The following is a 19175-nucleotide window of genomic DNA, read 5'->3' as shown; positions in this document are numbered from 1 at the left end:
GTGTAAAAAACAGGTGGACGGTGGATATTTTCCCTTTTATTAATTAACAACTCATCTTCTATAATTCTCTTTGTGATTATCAATCAAAAACTCTCTTATAAAGTTGTTTAGATTAAAGTATCATCTAATCTCACCATACGGTGATTTAATCTACTTTGCGCTATTGTTAAAATGATACAGTTCATCACGAATGACTGTATCAACACCCTAGTTGAGTAGTTCCCTGTTCCATTGGATAATGAGGCTGAATTTGAGTGGTTTGAATGTATCAACACTCTAGTTGAGCAATTCCCTGTTCTATTGGATAATGAGGCTAAATTTGAGTGGTTTGACTTTTGCTAAAATAAATGAATTTATGGTGCTTGGCTTGAATGAAGATATAATTTTTTACGAAATTTGATCACAGAACTGTTATTGTAAAGGATTTATTCAACGAGCAGCAATGAGTTGAGGCTATAAATGACTATTAAGCTAAGGCTCCAACTGTTAAAGAGTATAAAGGTAGCGATAAAATGATGACCAGCGAGATGGTGGGTATAATAATGCAAATGATGATGATTGGAATGCTAGTTGGGATGTCTACGAATTAGGAGATGATAATAGTTTAGAATCATATATGTCATTTTGATGATAAAGTTCAGGGTACATGTAACAAATATGAGGCAAATTCATCAGGGTTTAAGTTCAATACGTATGATGAGAGGGTTATCTTAATGGTTGTGGCAATGTATAAAAGTGTGGCTATTTTTCAAAAAGTAGTGAAAGTCTTTGCTTTACAAAATGGTTTTAGGCTTAAAAAGGTGAAAAATGAGAAGAGTAGAGTCACACTCACATGTGCAATACCAAGTTGTATTTTGAGGATCCATTCAAGTCTAAACTGGAATAGAAAACATGTTTTTATTGAAACATTTCGTACTGAACACATTTATGTTAGAGGTAATGGCAGCTGTAAAGCTAATTCGACATGGATTCCTATAATAATCCTTCATTTGTTTAGGGCCAACCCTCAGTTGAACATTGAAATCATTGCAAGTGAGTTGTTCGGGAGATTTTGTATCAAATACAATAACCATCAGTTCCGTAAGACTAAGAACAAGGCATTGGAGCTATTAAGGCAAAATCATAAGGCCAACTGCACTAAACTATACAGGTATATGAATGCAATACTCAACTCTAATCTTATTTCAACTATAATTGTTAATAGGAATTGGTTAGGTGGTGGACAAAACTACCATTTTAAGAGGTTCTTCATGATGTTTGATGCAAGTATGAGACGAGTGTAGATAGTTTGTAGAAAGGTTAGATAAGGGTTTCTTATTGTCTATTGTTAGTATAAATGTTAATAATGGTATATACCTACTAGCAATGTGTGCTATTGACAGTGAAAATATTGACTCTTAATTGTACTTTATGAATAAATTATATGAGCAAATAGGTTGTAATTGTGGTATTGGGCTATATTTCATGAGTAATAAGCAAAAGGGGATTTTAAATGCTTTAGAGATGGTGTTTCCTAAATATGTGAAAAGGTATTATTGTAGACATATATAAGCCATATTCAAACAGAAATTTTCATGTGTACTATTGAGGAATTCATTATGAAAATCTTATAGAAATTCAAACTTAACAGACTTCAACGCTTTCATATCTGAGTTGTACAATACCCATCCTACAGCAAATGATCAGCTGATAAAGATTCCAATTTGCTATTGGGCCAAGGATAGATTCCCAATGCACACAAAGTGCTCTTATGTAACTAACAGCATATCAAAGTCCTTTAACAACTGGATCAACAACTTTCAAGGACTGCCTATTGTTAGGATACTAGAAGAGATAAGAAGAAAAGTGACAAATCTAATTTTTAGGTATACACAGGTTGTTCTTTGTTAAAATAAGTTGTCATCACAAATTAGAAAGAGAGTATCATCTTCGAGGGAGAAGTCTAAGTCTTTGTTAGCTATATTTAGGCATAATGATACCTTTGAAGTTATGGAGGATGTTTCGAAAATAAAAGTTATAGATTTAAAGGCAAGCAATGTGATTGTGTGGAGTGGCAAGTGTTTGGTTTGCCTTGTGCTCATGCATTGTATTGCATCGGTGCTATAAGTTATAATGTCAATGACTTTGTGCATTATATACTGAGGAGTGAAGCTTTTAAGAACATTTACAAGCATCCGTACTTTTCAGTACCTGATGAAAGCAGATGGCCTTCTGAGTTACATGATAACATGCTTCCACCTATAATCATTAGAGCTATTGGCAGGCCTTCAACAAAGAAGAGGAAAAAGGCTGATGAAACCAGGGCATTTAAGAGGAGCTCTAATGTTAGGTGCAGTAACTGTGATGAGTGGGGGCATAATGAGAAGACATGCAAAGTTGGTAAGGGCTAAAAAAAATAACAAAAAGGAAAAATGTAAAGTCAACCTATGTTGCTTTATTTACTTATAATTTCTATAATTTTCTTTTTTTAAATGTCTGATTCATATGGTCACTTAATAATCTAATGATTTGTTACACTGTAGGTTAGGGGGAAGGGATCGGGCACTAAGTATGAGAGGAAAGAGAGCTTAGAGACCTAAAATCAACATGAGGCAACAATTGGCACTGCAAATGGCATGTAGGAAAATGTCCATGATAATAGTTTGAATTTATTGCTTCATTACTCACTTTTTCTTTCTTTATTCATTTCTTAACTGTATACATCTTCTAATACAATTTTGTATCATTGAAGGACAATTAACCTAAGGCTAAAGAGATAGTAAACAATGAATCCTTCAGCAAGAGCTTTGGTGACAAGTATTTTATTAAATAGTAACAATAGAGCCAAAACTAATCCCATACTACAATTTTTTTTTAAGGACGAGATGATACTTTACATTACCTATGTGAGCTTTAGATCATACATATGTGGTATCATCTTATGCTCAAACATATAGAAAAGTTTCAGTCTTTTTATTTATTTTTGTGTACTAAATAATACTTAGAAACTTGTACCATTAACAAGGCTTTTTTGTTGAACCTTAGATAATTTTGAGTTTTGACCTTAGCAAATTGCTTAAAGTTGCTTTTTCATAAATATGGGCTATTGTTAATATTATATTGGCTAATTGTACCACAACCATTGATGTTGTTGACATTGTGTTGCTGCTAACCACATTACTACATTTGGTTGCTTGATATTTTTTACTTCAAATTTATATTGTCAATGCATTGATTACAAGTATATAAACATTGTTGAGCCATGTTTATACACTATTTTGTGCTTTATGTTTGATTTTTTGTCAAATGCTTAGAAAATATTGTATGCATGTTTCTCTCTAATGCTAGTTTGTTTCAGTCAATTATATTTAAATATTGAATGTGACTTAGCTCAAGCATCACTATATATATATATATATTGAAGTATATAGGAGAGGTCAGATTGACTATGTGTTTCATTGCTACTGAAAGTCATAAATGTATATAAATTATAAAGCACCATTGCATTTGACTTAAGAAGCACAAAATGCATTAAGGTTATTAAGCACTGGTATATTTAGTTTAGGAAGCATTAGACTTAGTGACATACTACATAAGGTGCATCAAAACATTGAATAGAAAGAACAAAACATTCAATACAAGCATAATCTTAGCAGATTTTTGTGACTTCTCCACAATGGTCTTCACCTCTTTTACATCATTTTCAATTCCAACTAGTACCTCATAGCATATGTCTATTGTCCCACATCCTTCAAACAAAACTATATTGTCAAAATCATCTTTATTTGGATCTCACTACTTGAAATATCCACAACTGTTTTTTTGGCACAACGGTAGTAGAGCATATGTCAATCGGATTCTAAAAGCTTCAAATTAGCTCTCATGTAGCATTTGCATATCTTCTTTGAAAACCTAATGAGCTTGGCATTGATTGTATTCCTCCAAGCTGGCTTATAAAATGTGTTTGATCCGATCAAATCATTTGAACTTTGTGAATCCATTGATCTGCCAGAGTGTTCCAACTTTGAATAATGCTTGGAAAATGCTAAGATTTTTAATTCACTATTGAACGATATCTCATAAATGGTTGATATAGAGATGAAGTGATATTGGTAGTGTTGGTTTGATACCTTTGAAGTGAGATGAATGCTATTTTTTTTTTAAAGTTCGAGAAGCAAAGGTATACTACTTATTGGGCTTCGTTATGGCAAGTTATATAGCCACTGCTACTGCTAATATAACCGTTAAAGACAATGGTAATAATGGCAGTACCAATTGAAGAATGTACTTTTTAAATTTCACATATTTTTCAAACAAAAATAATTCAAATTGTTTGCTTCATTCATCAAAGTCATTTTGGAAAGTGACAAGAGTGATTTGATATTTTCATTGTATTTACATCACTTGGCGCTAAAACAAACATGCTAGTACTAACTAATAATTCTTTAATTTGAGTATACAAATTATTTTTTAACCAGAGGTATTTTGGTCATTTTATCAAGTAATAAGTGACCAAATAAATGGTGTACTAACATCAAAGGAGGTGTCTGAGAATACGCGAATATATTCTATTAAAGCGAGAATATGTCAAATGTTGTGCAAATTTTAATGTACTCGCAAGCGCACGAATCTATTATAGTATAGATCAATGGTGACGAGTGTCGATCCCACGAGGAGGTGGATTTTAATTGTGTAGAATTAATTTTGTGAATGGGTGATTGGATTTGTGGTGGAAATGATTTGGAATATGCTACAACTTAAATTAAAATGGCGAGAATAAATTGAAGAGAATTCTATTGAAATGACGTATTTGGGTATCTGGATCCGTATCAACATGCATCATGGGCTAAATATTCCTTATTAATACCAATTAAATCATGAGGGGGGAATCCACACCTCATGAACCACACTCTAATCAATATGGTGCTAAGGGCTTATCGTGCCAAATAATAATAACCTTGTACTAGAGGGCCGGTGAAACCAAGGCGGTACTAGACAAGATTAATATTATATGTCGACGAGAAGTCAAAACATCCACAAAAACTAGAGGGGAAGAGAAAATAAATTTACCAAATAAAGCCCATGACACATGTTGAGACTTCACCTTCAACCCAAGCTTGAAAGAAAATTAGCCACTCATAATTGAACTAGGGGCAAAATAGGAATTTATTAAAATATGAAGAAAATACAGGATAGAGAAGGAATTACAGAAAATGGATCCCAAAAATGGATTCAGAGATATCAAATTAGGGGGGAGAGGCCCCCTTTTTATAGATACATGGAGTAAATCATGGCCATCGGATTAAAAACAGTTTGGACGCTCAGGATTGCGCCACGTCATCAGTCAACAGTCCACGGTTTGACCACGCGGATGAACAGTAACACGGTTTGACCCGACTTTGAACAGTAACGCGGTTTGACTCGGATAAACAGTAACGCGGTTTGGTTGAAAATAATCCTGTGTGATGCATGCACCGTACGCGAGATTTTTCGTCCACTGATATGCTGCCACGTCACCATCAACAGTACATAAAAATTTTAGTCCAACAGGATCGTGACACCTCATCAGTCAATGCCACATCATCGGTCAATGCCACGTCATCATCCGTCTATGTGAATAGTGTCGTGAACAGTAACGTATACAGTACCGTACACGTGAATAGTACCGTACATGTGAATAGTGCCATTTTTCCTTTTATGCTCCTCCTAAGGTTTTTGACCGTCCTGAGTTCAAAAGTGATGTCCGTTTTGCCGTCTGATTTCTCCTTTATTGTGAAATGACTCTAATGCCCCTAAAATACATAAAATACTTAATTAAAATAAAACACATGTAATTAAATCACAAGAAGGTTAAATACATAAAAGTAAGGGTTGTTAGTAAGACTTGAAATGTAAAATGACGATTTTCTCCTTTATAAATATGCATTTTCTAACACTCAACATCAAACCTCAAGGGAGGTTTCTGAAAATCACCCTGTACAAAAATTATATTATTACTTAGAAAATTATTTCTGCACTATCTTTGTTTTGTCGTATGTACATCTAACTAGTACAAAATTTTGTTATATTCATTGCACCACCTTTATTTCTAAACTTACATCAATCAACCACTTTGACACTAAAAATAATCATTTTACCCCTAAATGAAAAGACTACTTTATTCTACGAAATTTTTAAAAAAAATATAATAACTAAAATACCCCTAAATTCAATAAAACAAATAAATCTCAAAATTTAAAATGATAATTTTTAAATGAAATTATAATTATAAAAAGTTAACATCTTGTAATTATAATTTTATTTAATTTTTGTAATTAAATTAAGTATAGGGATGTTTACAAAAATTAACATGAAGAGAAAAGCTCCCTATAATTAATATTAAGAAACTTTCCTATACAAATTTAATCAAATTATAATTACAAAAAATTAACATGATAATTTTTAAATGCAATTATAAAAAATTAAGATATTGGATTTAGATTTATTTATTTTATTAAATTAAGAGGTATTCTTGTAATTAGATTTTTTTAATTTTTTAAAATTTTGTAGAAAAAGATGCTCATTTAATTCATTTAGGGGTAAAATAGTTACTTTTTAATGTCAAAGTGGTTTATTGATATAAATTTAAAAACAAAAGCGGTGTAAAGAACAAGTTAAAATTTTGAGATAATTAGATATATATATATATATATATACATGATAAAACAAAAATGGTACAAAGATAATTTTTCTTATTTCTTCATCTTTAGCCTCAAAGTTCTTTTTCCAATGAAGTAATAAGCATATAAGCCACATTTTGCATGATACATTTAGTAAAGTTGACAAAATTTAAAGACAACAAAATCATCGCAACAAACCGACATCATCAAGAAAAGAAGACGAACATTTTACAAACCCATAATCAATTTAAGGATGAAAGATTCATTAACCTCAAACTCAGCTCCATTACTAATAATGGGTGGTTTCTATGTCTTCGTCAATATTCACCAACGGCATACATCTTTTATTATCCGGTAGATATTATTGGGTTTAAGAAAAAAGACAATTCCCAAAAGTGAAAATACTTGAACAAGTTTAGATATTTAATCAATATTGCATGCATTTAGTAACTTGTCCTCGACGACTAACGAGATATAAAATTGAATACAGACGGCATGATACGTTTCTACCAGTACGAGCATACTTTCTCTCAAATTGTAAATATGGTAAACCTCAGGGGAGGACACCAAAAATTACCCGGAGGAGAAAACATTTTTAACGATCAGACGACAAGAATTGCCTTAAAAAATGGATTAAAAATTATAATTAAAATTATTTAAAGATGCAATTATCGTTGAGCTGAGCGTCATAGTTCATTATTTATTATCATCATTATTATTATAGAATATTTACAGGGAATTGACTAATTTAACCTATATTAACTATGGTCCCAGTTGTTTAAGTTGTGTTGTAGCGCTGTTGGCAGTTGGGCTTTAGAAGTAATCGGTCTAACTGCAGTGCAAATAGATCCATATAAGTCCTAGAATTAGAATTGGACCTAAGATCTTTGATTAGCCCGGACAAAATTATAAATTTGTTATATACAATTGTATGAATGTTAGTGCATATAAAAAAACTTGCAAATACATGCACAAGGAATGGGACATCAAGAAATTCATTTTAAAGAAAATAAATATTTTTAGTAAAGAAGCCTCTAACTGCAATTAAAATAATAAATTATTCTTTTAATATTGACTTTTGGAGGCCCAATGTAAGAGTAACTTAACTGTAAATGGTATTTTAGTTATTTTAACAAAAAATGATTTAAGGGACATACTTGAGAGAAAAGTGAAAATCCTATTTTATATAAAAAAAATAAAAAATTAAGATTTTAATGAATCTTTTTGGGGCTAGGCTATGCCCAATCTAACCACTATATAAATTCGTAACTGCCTAACTCTAAAAGGAATAAGACAGATTTGATTGGAAACTAATTAATATAATGTATGGCTTGAAGAAATGAGAGAGGAGAAAGGAGAGGAGGTGTGAGGAAAGAAAATGAAATAGAAGTGGAATCTAAATCCATAAATGACAATCTAAAAAACACAAGACCGTCTTCAATTTTAAACTTAAGGTGTTTTTTTATGAGAGGAAAGAAAAGGAAATAAAAAAAAAGTGGGAAAAATCCACTGTTTGGTTTGAAATATATTACTAAGAAGGAAAGAAATTACTTTTTTATTTGGATAATTTCATCTTTTAGTATTAAAATTTCTAATATTTACTATTAAATATAATTTAAAAAATAAAAATTAATTTAATCTATAAAATATACAATTTATAATTTACCTTAAATATTAGCTTAATTACTCTTAAAATTTTATTGAAAAACCAAAAAAAATGGAAAACAGTAACTTTGGACCTTATATTATAATGATAAGAAAATGATGGAATTCCATTATGGACATTGCAAATCAATTCTTTTAAATTTACCTTATATTAATACTTTTAATTCCCTTAATTTGATGGAATTGAAACACCAATAGAAATTGAATTTCATTTTGAACATTGCACAATCAAACAAGGAAAGAGGAAAGGAATTTAAATTTCTTTTCTCTTCCCCTCCTCTCCCTCCAACAAATCCAAATTGAACAAGAGCTTCTTCTAAGTTCATTATAAAAGAAGGGCTGAAGGCCACACCGGACATAATACACACAACATTTTTTGCTTACGGCTTGGACAAACTATCTCCCCATTTCGCTTATTGTTACTGAAGGTAAATAAAAATTTTGAATAAGCATTGATCTAAAGTTAAGTATATAAGGCTTGGGTAACGCTCAACTCTAAAGATAACTTTTGGGTTGAGTTAAGTGAATAAACTTATATATGATATCATAGCCAAATCATGCACCAGTGGACTCACACTACCCACTCTTACCATGTGACGTGATAGCGAAAATATCCTACTTCGATTGAGTATTGAACTTAAGTTGAGTATATAAGATTTTGGATAAGTTTTAACTCTTAAACTAACTTTTAGGTTGAGTTAGCCCATAAACTTCTATACGCTATTAGAGCCATGCTCATGAAAGAGTAGGTCCACACTTTCTTACCTCGTTGTGTGTGGAATCCTTAATTCAAATTGAAATGTGTAATAATTCAATATTCAAGATTTTATTTTCTCTTTTTACCCACCTTAAAATAGAAAATGGGTCAATTAACTTTTACTAGTAGACTTTTATATGGTATCAGAGTCAATTCATACAGGAGTAGGCCCACACTACTGTAACACCTTGAATTCCTAATTCAAATTGAAATGCGCAATGATTTGGTTTATAAGATTTTGCTTTCTTTTTTTTTTTCTTAAAATACAAAATGGGTTACTTAACTTTTGATTGGTTCTTGTCAGGTGGCAAGATAGTGTAAGCTTACTTATGCATGAGCTTGGGTCTAACACTATATAGAAGTTTATGAACCTAACTTAATCTAAAACCTAACTCAAGAATTAAGAATTGTTTAAATCTTATATACTTAATTAAAATTCAATACTCAGATGATGTGAGATATTTTCGCTGATATTTATATGGAGTGAGAAATTTTTGTAGGAAAGCCACTTTGGTGTGATGGAAACTACTAGTAAAATGTATTACAATAATTTTCTATTGCCAAACCGAAAAAGAAAAACTGAAAAAGTGGTGTGTTGTTGAAGAATATATGTAACATAAATTTTAGTAAAGAATATTGAACAAGAGTGTTATGTGAAAAAAGTGCTCAAAGTTATGTTTTAGGGTATAAATAATTTAACCTAGAAACCTATTTTTGTGATTCGACAATGGGGAACCCATTAAAAGAAAATTCTCATTATGATTGATTGACTCCTAAGTATAGTATTATAACTTTGTTTTCACTAAGAAGGTGGAGCATCCCTATTAAGGCTGCTAACCCAGCCAATAAGATCTTCTCTCAACCATAACCATCAAAGTGGAGTTAAAATATATTAATGTTGAAATAATTAATACGTGAAATCCACTCAATCTTGTCTCATCAGTTTGGTGGAGACCCATAAAATTATTTCTTAAATCACTTTGTCACAATGTCACTTGCCATAGATCTCTATAAAAAGGTGCTAACTACGTAGATGTGCATATATTTGTGTAAAAAAGAGAGGTATCACTATATATGAACTTGAACTGCCAAGTAAAAATGAAGCTTTTGGTGCTGATTCTGGTGGCGATGGTGGTGATTTCTTCTTGCATGGCAGTGCCAAGAAGAGATGTTCTTGGTGGAATATACGGGCAAGAGCAACGACACCGTGTTGATAAAGGAAAGTCTATTGAAGCTGTCAAGGGCAGAGTTGGACTTCAAAAAAAAAGCATCGACAACCACCATAATATTCCGAGGCAAAACTACGATGACCGGGGGACTGGCGAAGGCGATGCTGCTGGTGATAGCAGTGATAATGGAAGTGGGTAATAAGTGGAAGTCAGTTTTCGTGATACATGTAAGTAAGCTCTATGTACGGTAATGAATATATATATATATATATATATATATAGAGAGAGAGAGAGAGAGAGAGAGAGAGAGGGAGGGACATATATAGATATATATAGACTATATCATATGTAGGTTTATTCATTTCTATTTTGTTAACCTCTTATTCGAACTTCTTGTGCTGTAAGGATTGATAAATGGAGCTTGTTATATAGTCTTGGTGCAATCTCATGAAATACGTTTGAGATAAAACAAATAAATGGGAGAATAAAAAAAAAAAAGCTTTAGCATGCTTCTGCTGTCTAAATATTGTGTGTACTGGATTAACTGGAATATAGGACCATTAATATTAGGGCGCCAAATGGAATGATTTTGGTTTAGACCACAAATAAAAGGAGCTGCGATTCAAAAGATTACATTCGAATAATCCGTTCATGTCACTCAAGGTTCTAACTCAGTTTGTGCAATTGTTTCATATGTATTTATTTTTTATTCATTTCTAATAATAATTAAAAAAAAAAAACAGCCGTTTGATAATGATTTAACAAAGAATTGGTTCAAAACCATCATGTGTCATCAAAACCCACCACCGCCATCATCATACCACATTCTTATTCTATTTATTAATTTTTATTTTTATTTTTAAGGAACGAATGTTATTATATCAATAACTACCCAATAAGAGATCCAATATTCTAACTAAAGTGTAAGAACCCAAGTTAAGCCGTCAGATTTGAATCCAATGACCTGTTATTTTTCCATTTAAATATGCATATGGTAAGGCTCACCATGTATAGATTTTATGATCCAATGGCTCCAATTGTGAGCAGTCTAAGTGCGAGATCCTTATTACAAAACCACTTTTATTATTATAAAGCTCAAAACAAATAAATATTGGTTAAAGCAAATGATAAATTACGGTATGATGCTTTAAAAGGGGAAGGAATCCCAATTCCTTAAATTAAATGCACGAATCATGATTCCCACCTCATTGGGCAAAATCTTACTAATTCAGGGCATTCCTGTTTTGTGGATGGATGAAAAATAGAAAATAAAATGGCATAGACCCATCGGGTGAAGTAATACACAACTTATTGACTTTAGAATTGAGCCACCGATCTTGCAGGTTTGGTGCTTATAGTTGAGTTTGATTAAATATAATTTGAGCTCCTTGTTGTGTTGAAGAATCAAGGCTATACAAGGAGCATTAGAGTTTAGCCAATCCCAGCTTAGCTTCTTGGTTAAATTTTGGCCGATGCCGACCCCGCAAGTAAGCTCCAGAAGGACAAGGATATTCCACTAATATAAGAATTGAAAGTCTGTCAAGAGCAGCTCAATATATTCCATGAGAAGCCCAACTCAAAAAGCTGCTCCGGCGAAGGATAGAGAAACCGACTATTAAATTAAGCACAATTCTACTCCCACATCAACATGGGAAGACTTGAATCCTTGATGAATACAATAAAATATTCTGCAGGCAGGCTTCTCAAGTCATAAAGCAATAGTTAAAAGAGAAGGCAATATTGTCTTCACTACCCTTAAGCATCATTTTGCCATATCCCTGGCTTTTACAATTGACGAATGAAAATTTTAGATCCACTGCGCAAACATTCACTAGATGCTGTACCAAGATGTATCCAAGGACAGACCTCAGAATATGTGTATGCAGATTACAAAAAGGGCGACTAAGCAAGATAACAGTTTCTTTACAACTAAACTTTGTAATATTACTGACTGATTTATGGCAATTGAGATTCACTGTTCTTTAATTGTAGTTCGCAAATTTCTTCCATGTGAGCTAAAAGGAGCACTTTTAGCTTTGATAGGATGTCTGGATGAGTCGGTGTCACCATTGCATTTCTTTGAGTAAGGCACTCTTGGATATGGATGAATGGTGGCCAGTTCTCGGATTCGGCATAACACAGGCTTTGGTAAGCTACGCATGGCGTGCTTTGGGTCAACCTGTTTTACCCATTTTAACTTTTATTATTATTAACCAAATCTTGCATACCAACTAACTCAACATCTGTACATAAAATAAACCAATTCAACAATAAACACAGCCTCCCACAGAAAACTAGGGCCACCCTGTCATATCATTTGGTTGTCACATGTGGATTGCATATTCCTACTGATATGCTTAGAACAAGCAGAAGATTCATTGTTAGGTAAGTGCAGATGACATGCACAGGAGTTCATACATGTAGCAAACAAATTATTGATATCAGTGATATCACAGCATCTTAATCTATGGTATGTGAAACTCAATCCTAAGTTACCAAAAGGAATGAACCAAGGGTACTGCATGTTGGCTGAAACCCATTAATCTGTGTGACCACAGAAGAAGGCAGAATTATTCAATCACCTTGGTTTCTTCTACTTTATTCTATCACATAGGATGTAGCATGCATGCAACATTGTCATTTATACTCATTTTGGGAAATCAAGCACAAAACAAATGAACTAAAATGATAGAGAAACTTTTTTCAAACCACAAAATATGCTGGACTGGCGTCTCATGTACATATTGAGGTCAAAAGTCAAGTCAAGTCAAGGGCACACTAAAGTAACTTAGAAATCTCACCTCTCCCTTGTTTTTCTGATGTGCATAGCTAGCTCTTAGGAGATTACGCCATTTGTCCTGCAGAGTTCACAGGTAGTAAACACTCAACCTTTAAAAAAAAAATAACTGTTCTATTAGATAAAGAAAAATAAAAAATACCCTCAGATCTATGGGTGTGCGGTGAGAAGATGATGAAAAGAGGAGTCTCTTTATGTCAGTCCATTTTCCAACTCCAAATTGAGAGATACCATCAATAAGCTTCATCACCTCAGAAAGAGTCCACATCCTTTGATTCTTCCTCCGATCATCAATTTTAGATTTCCTCTTTCTCACACGGTCATCATCAGAATCAGAAGAAAAAATGTCATCATCAGATTCAAAACCCTGCACAGGGAAAGAGAAAACAGATGATTCAAATGTTGTAAGTATCATGCAAAAAAATGACTTATCAATTAAGAGTGAAGGGATGATATCCTTGCTGTGTTGGTAATCACATTTCATTTACTTCCTAATTCTCATCACATTTTTCTTGTCATATATTCAGACACCTCCATTTTCCAAAAGACAATAGATAGATTCACCAACTTAGCACAAACCCAAATCATCTTAAGAAACAGTGTGGAGAGTAGGATGACAGAAAAAGAACGCACAGACAATACAATCAAAGGAGAGCAACGAGAAACCTGCGAACATGCAGGAGAAAAGCAGGATACCCATCACAGAAGACTGGAAAATTGTAGGTTTAACACGCGCACTGCGTTGTATTTCTCCTCATTTCTTAATAACATAAACACCACTCAAAATTGGTAGTAGTCAGTCTTACTCATTTCATTTCTCCTTTTTGGGATCATCAACAATCTATCTTCATGTCGACTAAACAGACTTAACATATATCAACTAAATTAAGCTATGGAAAAATGCATGCAGGAAGAAAAGATGATTCATAGAAGTTGGAGAAGAAAAATGAATGAACAAATTAACAAATCCCCAAATTCAAGGCAGTAAAGTTAGATTTATATCATGTGGGTGAATGCATACCAATATAGGCGAACGTTTCTTTAGACGTCCTCCACGTAACCAAGATTCTGATGCCACTTGACTACCTTTGGAAGACCCATTACATGGTGTTACCTTTGGATGTTTATCCTTCAATGTGGCAGTAGAAACATTTTGTCCTCTCATTAGAGATCCTGGTTTCAGATCTGAGGACTCCTCAATGTATCGTTTTGTAGGTTTACGCAGCCTCTTGACCTTGGTTCCTAGAACAGTGCTCTTGACCCTCTTCTTACACTTAGACAGTATGCTACTTAATAAAACATTGTCATCACTATCCAGTTCATCAAATCTATCCATATCATGTGAACTAGGGCATTTTTCCATATCTGGTGCTTGATACTCACACTTGCTTTTAAAGGTGCCATGTAACTCACAATTAACCATCTTTTCAAGCGAATCATTCTTGCATTCGGATTCCAGAGCAGTTATTGATGAATCTGACATGCCAACAGCAACATTACTTCCACTAGCACCTGGAGAATGACTTTCGGAACTTGAGTTACCTAAATGTGATCCTTCAACTGGACCACAGTCAAATTTGGCAACCTTTTCAGTAAATTCAATATCTGCAACGGAAAAAAAGGCTGGAAGATTAGCATTAGGAATGTTCTGATCATAACAATAGCCACATGAGTCAAAATCAACCACGAGTCAAAATCAAGGACTACCTAATAGAAAATCATCACACACGGTGGAGAGATCATTTGCTGCATGAAAGTCATCCACTTCATCAATATCATCCAGCAATCCGTCAAGAACCTAGTAGATCAATATCTGATCAGATAAAGAAAAAAAATAAAGTTTCCATAATGTGCATTACTGCACTGATCCTGGAGGGAGCAGCACAGAATGCAAGTGGTAAAAATCCTTGAGTGATGCAGACAAAACAAAATGGTTACGTCAACAAGGATTAAAAACTTAAATCAAGTGGCAAGCAACAACAAGAGAAGCTAGTTTTCACAGGAGAAAAGTTTACATAGTATAGCTCACTTACAGTGCGTACGGAATATAACTTATAACATAAGATTTAGTATTAATAAAGTTACATACCTCAAGCTTTAAATCATCTTCTCCTTGAGTAGTAAAAGAATCCAGCCCACCTTATCAAGGATCACAAATATAAATCAGTATTTACAGATTATTAGAAAAAGGGGGTTAATAAAAAATAATCACAGACCCCAAAGTATGATTTCATTTTCAACCCAAAAAAAAATTATCATTTTCAACAAAAAATGTCTCACTTTCCCCAGCACCTCCTCAAATATATATCATATCATCTTACTCACAGGCATCTGCTGCACATAAGATTCAAATGTTTTTGAGTACTCAACTCTGATTAGTGGTTACCCACATAAGGATTCAAAGGCTAACCAAATTTGTGAAATTTGTGAACATCTGCAGGTTACTTATAGCCAGCAAAGAAAAAGCATGATCACATTAATTGCAAACTCATTGCACAGTAATTTCAAAAACTCCAAATGCTTAAATAATATTGTCCATATTAACCAATTATAGCCACAGTAGATGCTTGAGTGAAAACACAACCATTCTTCCTCACTCGATGAGTGACTTCAAGTAGCATCAATTACTTATAGTGTGCTGGATCAGCAGTGTTTGGGGTGCACTTGCATGTTTATGGAAGTTAATTCTTCCTTAATCCTGAGTCTGAATGCAAACCTAGTAAACAGAACAGAACCCTGTTTTCCAAAAATAGGGAAAGTTTCTTAAATAGGGTCACTCATACAAATACAGATATGGAAACCGAGGCACTGTGTAATCTCAGATCAAAAAGTCATCTGGGCAAACATAGCAGCAACTAAAGGGATAGTAAGAAACCATCAGAGTATTACCACAATTTGTTCTAAAGCCAAACTCAAATTCATAGGAAAAGCCATCCATGCCTGAGCTTTTCCCTAAGTTCTCTCTGCCGAAGCTTAAAACACCATCAACTGAAGCATGATCACATTTTGGTTCAGCAAGTAAATTGGAAACTTCAGCTGCTTTATCTTTAAAAGCAGGAACAAAGGATTCTTCTACCTTTACCTGAGGGAAAGCAATGACCAAAGAAATAAATAGCTAAATAAATACAATAATAAAATAATTAAGATACTACAAGAATATCTAAGAAAAAATGGGAAATTTACAAAAAATTGTAATACTAATTTAATTTCACAATTGCATAATTAAACAACCACAATAACTTCAAAGAACATTTCATCTTATGAAGAAAACTTAATGACAAATTAAATGAAAACTGAACTCCAAGACGTCTGCTTAGGTAGGCACACTTGGTACACAACATAAGTTATTACAAAAAATATAAAACAAGGATACATTTAGTATGCAAGACAAGCTATTGCAATAGATATAAAACAAAGGTGAATGTAAATGCCCATAATGAAACTCTTAAATCATGAGGAACAAGCATCGATTTCCATTAAATATAAGCACAATGAAAATGAAATAGATGAATCATTTGTTCATAAACAAGAAGAAATAAAACATAAATCAAATTTCTAAAACCAAGGCAGGAAAGAAAAGAGAATATGCAAACTCCTAAACTTATTGCAGTAAGTTTGTTATGCGACAATTAATGAAAATTCACCCAATTCTGCAAAGATCAGTAAACTACACATGTTTTCACTTCTAGATAAAACTAGAAATCTCTCACCATATTCTTGGCATCTAAATTTTATAAATGCAAGTTGCAACTAGCTAAATTCAGAGCAAAGCCTTCTGGTTGACATGTTCAAAAGATGCAGGTTTTTGCTTCATCTACCAACTCAGCCTTAAAGTTTCTCAATCCTGGCAATAATTGATGAAAGACCAAGAAGAAAAGAAAATAACTTTGTTCAATTAACCAAGTAATATATCTTGGCAATAAGTGATGAAACGCCAAGAAGAAAAGAAAATAGCTTTCTTTGATTAACGAAGTAACAGATTAAAATGGCATAAGCTTTAAATAATATTAATGTTGGGATTAAACCTAAAAAAGAGAGGGGATATGGATTAAAAAGAAGTTTACAACTACTTTCCTCACATAAGTGCATGATATGGATGGTTCAGATGGTGACAAATTTTATTCAACTACTGAAGCAAAGATAAAATTAATAAAAGCAAGAAGTTGTCTGCATCCTCATATTTCACACAGATAAATGGACAAAAAAGTCATTGCAAACACATGATATAGTTCAAAGCATCTGAGTGGATGATGGTATCATAGCAAAACACAATTTGCAAGAGAAAATTGATCTCACCCTTTGACTTGTCATGTTTCGAACATTCTCAAGCAACAGTGGTCCTTTATCCATTTCATGCTATGCTCTTAATAACTCAAACTTAGATTTTCAGTAATCTATCAACTTGTTCAAGATTCCTGCCATAGAATGAAAAGGAAAACTGATAAATCATCGTCATTGGTCATCACAGCCATATCCCAATTATCAAACCATGAAAATTTGCAGCAAACAAGTTGAGAAAAATGTGCAAAATTCACCAACTACGTGACAGGAGCAAGGAGAAAACGTGTGTGCATTTACAGCTGGAGAGATCTAGCCAGCTTGATTCACAAGGATACATAAAGTAGGTGCAGAATGGTGTCAAGCAAAATTATAATCAAATTTTTCCCAAGATATCTCGAGAATAGTTTCAATTACAAACCATTTTTAAGTTCAGCAGATTTTTTACCAACACAAACAATTAGCAAAAAACTAAAAGTCCTTTTTTTTTCTCCAGCACCTTTAGCCAAAATAAAACTTCAAATATGATACGGTCATAATCCCAGCCATGATCAGACCTAATAAAAGAAAACCAATCAACAGGAGCAAGTGGAAAATTTTCATGCATCCAGCCAACCTGTTTTAGAGAGCAAATATCCACTAGTTTCCAGGTTCTTTTTCCTCACAATTTCATTTACCATGTTTCCATGCCTCATTTCAAGTCCATGAGATTTTTTACATTTTCCAGTAGACATAATCAGCAAAGTACTAAAATTTGCCACAGTTTAGTTTCAGCATTGTAATCTTAACATCCCGTCAGCAATAATTATACTTAATAAATCAAAACCAACACTATGACTTGTTATGCACGAACAATTATTTTTTTTTTAAAAAATAAAAAACTACATTTATAGCAGCGAACTGGTTTGCATGATACACAACAGTAAAACAACATTATCAACACTTCAGAGAGACCAAATGAAGTAACAGAACATCACTTACAACAATACAGAACCACCGTTTCTTTTGCGGCGGAGAGAAATATCAGTAAATTAGCAAATAATATATAAAAATGAATTTTTTTAGTATAAAATATTATTTTTTTAGTATAAAATGTCCTCTAAAAAGACAAAAAGAAAGAACCCTCAAGTGGGCCTGATACAGCTGTCTGGCCTTAAAAAACGGCTCAGCCGAGTGAAGCTTATCCGCTCTGAGAAGAAAAGGTAGAAAGAAGGTAACCGTGAACTCATATTTTCTTCCCCTTTCCTTCGTTTTCTACGCAACCAAACAGAATTTTAAAAAGCCAACACATTAAAAATATTTATATTAACAAATAAAATAAAATAATTACCTAGTTTATCAGTTAAAAGACTCCGCAAGTCAACATTCTCCGATCTGTCAAACCAGAAGCATATAAAGTCTAAAATTAAATTAATAAACAAGATCTTAAAAAAAGATTAAAACAGAAAAATTGAAAAAAAAAAAAAAAAGACCTGACCTTCAAGTGATGGAGAGTGTGAGAGGGAGTGAAATTCTGTGGGATGTAAGAAAACGAAAAAGCTTGAAACCGCCAAGGAAAGGCTACACGAATCAAATGGACCGAAACCGTGTTGTTGTTCGTTATTTGTGCTTGGTGTTGCGCTGCCTTTGTCTTTGGGCCCTTTTTTCTTAAAGAGTCGGACGGAATTGAAATGTTTTTTATATTATTTTTGTTCTGATGACGTTTGATGATATAAAGTGTGTTTGGGGTCCGCAGTTGTGAGTGAGCTGCTGGATGCTGCGGCTTGATTCCTGAGAAACGGGTGTATAACATTTAATAAGAGAATTCCGTCCACGTTGGCATTAAATTTGACGGGCGTTACTATAGATGATAAGGCCAGGCAGTTGTTTGG

At 33.1% G+C, this 19175-nt stretch overlaps 1 protein-coding gene across 4 annotated transcripts; it reads right to left on the bottom strand.

Moving 5' to 3' along the window:
- Nucleotides 1–11491: 11491 nt before the first annotated feature.
- LOC18039657 lies at nt 11492–19074 on the bottom strand. Of its 4 annotated transcripts, none has more exons than XM_024182749.1 (10): nt 18782–19074; nt 18635–18703; nt 17323–17441; nt 15916–16108; nt 15116–15165; nt 14734–14824; nt 14048–14649; nt 13169–13393; nt 13031–13087; nt 11492–12408 (listed from the first exon to the last, which is right to left on the bottom strand). In XM_024182749.1, the coding sequence occupies exons 3-10, from the start codon at nt 17374–17376 to the stop codon at nt 12202–12204; spliced, it is 1479 nt and encodes a 492-aa protein (XP_024038517.1). In that variant the 5' UTR covers nt 17377–17441; nt 18635–18703; nt 18782–19074; the 3' UTR covers nt 11492–12201. The 4 variants fall into 4 exon arrangements, with proteins under 4 accessions (XP_024038517.1, XP_006428745.1, XP_024038516.1 ...); XM_006428682.2 differs by having other exon boundaries at nt 14048–14631; XM_024182748.1 differs by having other exon boundaries at nt 18635–18678.
- Between the last annotated feature and the right edge of the window lie 101 nt (nt 19075–19175).

Source organism: Citrus clementina, unplaced genomic scaffold, assembly GCF_000493195.1.
Source record: "Citrus clementina cultivar Clemenules unplaced genomic scaffold, Citrus_clementina_v1.0 scaffold_6, whole genome shotgun sequence".
In the NCBI taxonomy this organism is placed as follows: domain Eukaryota; kingdom Viridiplantae; phylum Streptophyta; class Magnoliopsida; order Sapindales; family Rutaceae; genus Citrus; species Citrus x clementina.
Note: the sequence above shows the minus strand (reverse complement) of the source record. Positions and strands in the feature narration are given on the sequence as shown.